Source organism: Asparagus officinalis, chromosome 7, assembly GCF_001876935.1.
Source record: "Asparagus officinalis chromosome 7, Aspof.V1, whole genome shotgun sequence".
Taxonomy (NCBI): domain Eukaryota; kingdom Viridiplantae; phylum Streptophyta; class Magnoliopsida; order Asparagales; family Asparagaceae; genus Asparagus; species Asparagus officinalis.
Genome location: NC_033800.1, coordinates 105,266,660 through 105,273,019, shown reverse-complemented (window position 1 = coordinate 105,273,019; position 6,360 = coordinate 105,266,660). Strand labels below are relative to the sequence as shown.

Below are 6,360 nucleotides of genomic sequence, written 5' to 3'. Positions count from 1 at the left end.
TTGAACCCATTAAAAATCAATCTAAGCTTGCTAAAAAATTTGACCACTAAAACTAAGGACATTGGTGAGCCACACAATTAATTAATCACATAGGTATTAAACAATAGTGTATATCCTAGTTCAACATGAAAAATAGCAACAAATATTATGTTCAAAATAAACGAGGATTAAAACAATAGTTAGAAATTTATCTCTATTTTCGAATTATTTCTTTCATACAAACACTTTTGACAGTTTTATGCTTTTCAAACATTAAGTAGAAAATGAAAATGTTAAGAAAATGACAATGCTCCTTGAAGAGCTCCTACTAAAGTTAAATCTTGAAATACAATAATTAAATGACAATGCTATGGCTGAGGTCGGTAGTAGAAGAATTATAGAAAATTGACTCGAGATAATCTTTTTTTTTCATTCAAATAAATGACGATTTAAATGGTATGGAGGAAGGAGGAAATAAAGATACAAAACTATAACAACAAACATAATTCAACTTACTACGGAGAAATAAAAAAAAGCACAACATGTTACAGTTTAAATGTGTCGCTGTGAGGTCTAATTCCGTCACGTGCATCGCGCACGTGACATTTAACCGAGTAATAATAATTTTAGACTTGGCGGCTTAAGAAAACCCCGTCCTAATTCCCTTTTCTACGTTCCGCCGTTAAATTCCCGTTTCGTCTGTTTACAGGAAGAGCTGAAACCTAACGGAAGAATCAAATCGGACAGCTAAAAAAAATCTAAGGGCCATGGTTTCTTGATCTGCTTACGTGTAGGTTCCGACGAGAGGGGCGAGGAGGAGGACGACGCTGGTCCAGTTCTCGGAGACCTTGTGATGGATCTTGCCCGGGACGTCCTTCCAGAGCCCGGTCATGATCTTCTGCTGGAAGGGCGAGAGTCCGTACACAACCGCCTTCACCTTCACCGGAATCTTCCCCATTTTTATTTATTTATTTATTATTTTTATAAAAAAAACTCTCCCTTTCTCTCTTCGTCGATCTCCTCACCCGGCCCCGCTGCTTTTGGGTTTGAGCTGGTTGAGGCTCTCGCTCTCTGGCTAGTCCTTCTCGACTTCAACGGAGAGGCAGGGAAGAAGAATTTTCTAGGTCACGGTGTGATGTGCCTGCGGAGGTGGATAATGAGTTGGAGGAAAGAAAGATCTAGACGTGCGGAGACGGCTCTGCGTGGGCTGGGCCCTTTCTATGGGGTCAACGGTGCATGCGATTTCAACTGAGTGGGCCTCACTTGATGCTGATAAGCCCATTAAGCCTGCTCAACATATATCTACCACTGTTGTTATTATTATTATTTTATTTTATTTTTATATTATTATTATATAACTTAAAAACAAAACCTCAAAATTACTATTTTATACTACAGTGAACACTGCTCTTACTACAGTATGATTCACGATAAAATCATTGTTCACACTATTCTTGCTACACCTTGATTCGAAAGATTTACCTTACTATTTATCAGCCTTAGCCATATAGCTCGAGCAGCTATGATTGTTTCGCACAAACACAATTCATACTGTAATATAATTTTCAAATCTTAACTTAAACAAGCTCTAAAATGCTACAATAAATTTTTTAGCCTTTTATTCGTTGTTCGAAGCTGAAGTGACGTTTTTAACTTTGAAAATACTATTCAAATCTTTTTTTTTCTTGCAAGTGATGAATCTAACATTTATAAGATATTTCACAAATATAAATCTTTTCTGGCTTTATTATAGAAAATTAATGAAACTTGCTAATTGATATATTATGTTATTAACTAGTTCGAAAATTCACTCATAAATAACAGTAAAAAATTAACACTGAAGTTTTAATAAATAGTTATACATAAAAACCATATTATGAATTTGGTGACAAGTAAAACTCAGAAAATAATTATATATCATACTCAATGCAAAAGACTTCGAACAGTATCCATGAATAGTTTCTACTGGCCCAATTACAGAGCAGGGATCTGCCAACTCATCCATTATTTTTAAGGCCGACACTGAACATTTCTCCTAGCCCAACTCCGACTTGGGCCCTCACAATCACACGTCCTTGCCAGCCTGTCTCTCTTGGCCCACATCTCTCTCCCACCCATTTACAAAGTATACTGGCCTATGGAATGCTCATCCTAACCGCTTAAAAATCCGTCAACTCATTCAAAAAAATCGGGGGAGAAACTTGAAAAACCTAGGGCAACAGTCAATTTAATGAGGTACATCGCATCTATCATCTCTCATTTTCAAAATATTCCCTCTCTTTAACTCTTTAGTTCTAATAAAAAAAACCATCTTCAAATTAACCGTGAAACCTAACTCACCAATGCTGGAAGAGGAAAGACTTCTCCAAACAAAAACTGATGAGTCTTCAACCCCATCTCATCTCTATCATATTTATTATATATGCACTTATAGTGGTGACAACAAATCCATGTTTCCTTTTAATTGTCATCAAATTGTGTCGTAAAAAAGGCGTTGATAACGACAGCTACCAAATATTTCATGACAAAGTTGAATATTTAAGTTTGGTCGTAAATGATTTGTAGGTAAATTAATAAATGAAAATTGTTGGTTTTTAGGTAAGGTAATAAATGCAAATTCAACGGCAACAGATTGTTAATAAACAATGCGATTGACTTTTAGAAAGGCTAGGTTTTTCAGGCCATTCTTGTTTGTTTAAAATTTATCATATATGATTTGTATAGGACTAGTTTTCAAAATAGTCCTATTTAGAAATTTAATCCCAAAAAACGATCCTTTTCAACTTTATTTGCAAAAACGGACCTAGTTTCAGCACCAGGTTGAAACCAGGTCGGTTTTTACGAAAAAAGTTGACAAACTTCACGGGAGTTCAACTCTCGTGAAGTTTAGCAGCTATTTTGTTAAGTTGCTAAACTTCACGGGAGTTGAACTCCCGTGAAGTTTCAGCTCATAAATTATCGCTCAGGGGCGGGAGAGGTGGGTCAGGAGTTCCAGTGGTGGGGGATCTTGCCGGAGAGGAGCCTGAAGAAATTACCAGAAACTGCTTAAGCCTGGGCATCTTCTCATTCCCACCAAATTTTTTCGAGCCTATCAAAAACAAAAACAAAGATCAAAACTTTCCTCATTTTTCTCACTCAAAATCAAAGAACAACAAAATGGGTCAGCCTCAAATTAGCACATGAAGGTAGCAGAAGCTTGTTACTCAAGAAAAGCTTCTTCTTTTTGTAAGAGAGCATCTTGTTCCAATAAAAAAATGGAAGAAAACACTCCCCAATCCTTTCCCCTTCATGGGTTTCTTCTCAGTAATCGCCATTCTCGAACTCATCTCAGTTTCAATGGACAAATTTCAAAACTGCCCAGCGGAGAATGGAGAGGGAGGTGAGGGAGAGGGAGGTGAGGGAGACGAGGGCGTTGGAGGGGAAGGAGAGGGAGGAGGAGCAGTTGGTGAGGGAGAGGGAGATGAGGTGGCGGAAGGGGGAGGAGGAGTCACAGGCGTTGGAGATTCACGTGGCTTAAAAAAATTGAGTTATGAAACTTCACGGGAGTTGAACTCCCATGAAGTTTAACAGCTTAACAAATTAGTTGCTAAACTTCACGGAAGTTGAACTACCGTGAAGTTTCATAACTTTTTTTACAAAAACCGACCTGGTTTCAGCGCTGGGGCTGAAACCAGGTCGGTTTTTGCAAATAAAGTTTTTTGGGATTAAATGTCTAACTAGGACGGTTTTGAAAATTTATTCGATTTGTATAAGTAAGGTAATAAATGCAAATTTCGTGTTGAAGAAAAAAAAATTGAATTGAACTTAGACTATGTACTCTGCTAAAGGAGTGTAATTTCATAAAAAAACTTGGATGTTGTGTTATAGTCTTACAATTGATATTTCTCATAGTTTTATTGTTCAAATTACTAACTCTAATTGTTGTTATTGTAGGTTAATCACATTTGTGTTGTTTTGTGCTATTTGGTTGAAGAAAAGAGAGATATAAATAAAATTATGCAGCAAGCTCAACATTACAACAATATTACTAGCTATCATACGTTTATTTAATTTCCTAAGTTATCCTCGGTGATGAGGGCTCTATTTCATCTTTAAAATAACAAAAAGAGGAAGTCTTGAATACACAAAGAAGCATACACCTTCCTGTAAAAAAACCAAGATGTCCTGTTATTACTCCAGAAAATAATGAAAACAAATTCATTGAATTTAGATAAAAGAACAAGGGTAAATTGTTTCACACGTGTTACAGTTACATACCCTAAATATAAACGCTTTATGCTCCATACATTAATAGACACAGGAGTCAATATAAGCATTATTAGAGGAGAATTTGATCCTTCTTCTTACAGAAGGCAATGCAAAACTCCTCAAGTCATTACGTCCTTTATTGCAAAGGCGACGACAATGACTCAAAAGGTCAAAAATCTCTCTATTATCTTTGAAACCATTGATAAGAGGGAAGCTCCTATGACACTTTCTGCCTATTTCATATAAAGTGATCATATGGAAGATATTATTATTGGAAATAATAACATACATCGTTGGTTTCTTATTACCATTGATAAATATGTTATTAAGCTTAAATTTCTTCCTGGCCAGAAGAAATTTCTGTTTTCGTGGAAAGCTGCCTTCATCATTGATTTCATTAAACTTTAGTCGTTTACAAATGAATTCGAATAACGAAAATAAAAATTACAACTTTCTTGAAAATAAACACAAGATCCGTTTATCAGCTCTTGCTTGTGTGGGTTCTTTGCCAGTGCCGGGGTTAATCCGTGGACGACCGCGAATCAGATCCGGTTGTAGAAAAATTCGGCAGAGCTTCGCCTTCGCCAAGGAAGTTTTCTGATTTGAAGCGCTGAGATCGACTAAGCGAAATCAGGGCTCTTCTCGAGATTAAGGGCTTGCTTGGATTGAGGGGAATGAGGGTGAAGGGAAGTTAGGGGAACCATTCACCTCCATTCACCTTGTTTGGGAACACTTAGGAGGTGAAGTTAATTCACCTTCATTCACCTTGGTTCACCCCCTAATAGTATAAAAATTGTTACCCCCCAAATTGGGGTGTAACCAAGGGGAAGGGCCTAGGAAGTATTTGATTTGAAGCGCTGAGATCGACCAAGCGAAATCAGGGCTCTTCTCGAGATTAAGACCAAGCCTAATCTCAAGGAACGGACGTACGGGCTTCAGATCCTTCGAACGGCTTCTCCTTTGTGCTGAAGTTCACCGGGATCCCGCTAGCCTTCACTGAAATTTCGTGCTCCTTCACTCTTCAATCCAGCAGCACCTCGTCCTCTTGATAAAATTCCAGCCCTCGAAAATGGAGGCCTTGGGTTCATATTTATAGGCCTCGGATGCGGTTATTTGGATGAGAACAAGTGATTTGACTCTCCTTCACTCTTCAATCCAGCAGCACCTCGTCCTCTTGATAAAATTCCAGCCCTCGAAAATGGAGGCCTTGGGTTCATATTTATAGGCCTCGGATGCGGTTATTTGGATGAGAACAAGTGATTTGACTCTATCTTCAGTTAACAACAGCCTAATCACGTTTAGGGATGATATCAAGTCAGTTAGGAACCCCTGGAACAGATAAATCCTATGAAAACAGCTTTAAAACTATCAAAACGTGTTTTGGGTCCCGGACTGCTTCATCCGACCCGCGCTTACGTGGGTCAGACTGATCTGACCAGCGCTTGTGCGGGTCGGTTTGTTCCGCCCTGCGCTCGCGCAGGTTTCTGACTTTTTCTTTTCCTGTTCTCTTTCTTCCGAGACTTGTTCTTTTCGCGTATTTAGTTCGCTTTGTTGACTTGTATGCTTCGTCGTGAGACCGACCGTCGAACGCGCATTGGTTAACATACGCGTGTTGATCGATGCGCGCGGACTGATTGGTGTGCGCGTGTTGACCGACGCGTATGAGCTGGGTGACGTGCGCGCGTTGACCGACGCGCCCGAGTTGGTTTGACGTGCACGCACTGACCGACGTGCACGAGAGGATTTGACGTACGCGCGTTGACCAGCGCGCACGAGCTGGTTGACGTGTGCGCGTTGACTGACGCGTACGAGATGATTTGACGTACGCGCGTTGACCGGCACACACGAGCTGGTTAACGTGCGCGTGTTGACTGACGCGCATGAGTTGGTTAACGTGCGCGCGTTGACTGACGCGCACGAGTTGGTTTAACGTGCACGCATTTGACCGAGATGATTTGACGTGCGTGCGCTGACCGACGTGCATGAGATGATTCGACGTGTGCGCGTTGACCAGCACGCACGAGCTGGTTTGACGCGCGCGTGTTGATTGACGCATATGGGTCGAATGGCGTGTGTGCGCTGAGCGACGCGCGCGAGCTGATTAGGTGAATCTTCTTGACTCGCCCATTCATT

General features: G+C 40.0%; 1 protein-coding gene across 1 annotated transcript; it reads right to left on the bottom strand.

Moving 5' to 3' along the window:
- On the bottom strand, positions 431-1,140 carry LOC109849214 (cytochrome b-c1 complex subunit 8). Its single transcript, XM_020419031.1, has one exon. The coding sequence runs from the start codon at positions 935-937 to the stop codon at positions 764-766; it is 174 nt and encodes a 57-aa protein (XP_020274620.1). The 5' UTR covers positions 938-1,140; the 3' UTR covers positions 431-763.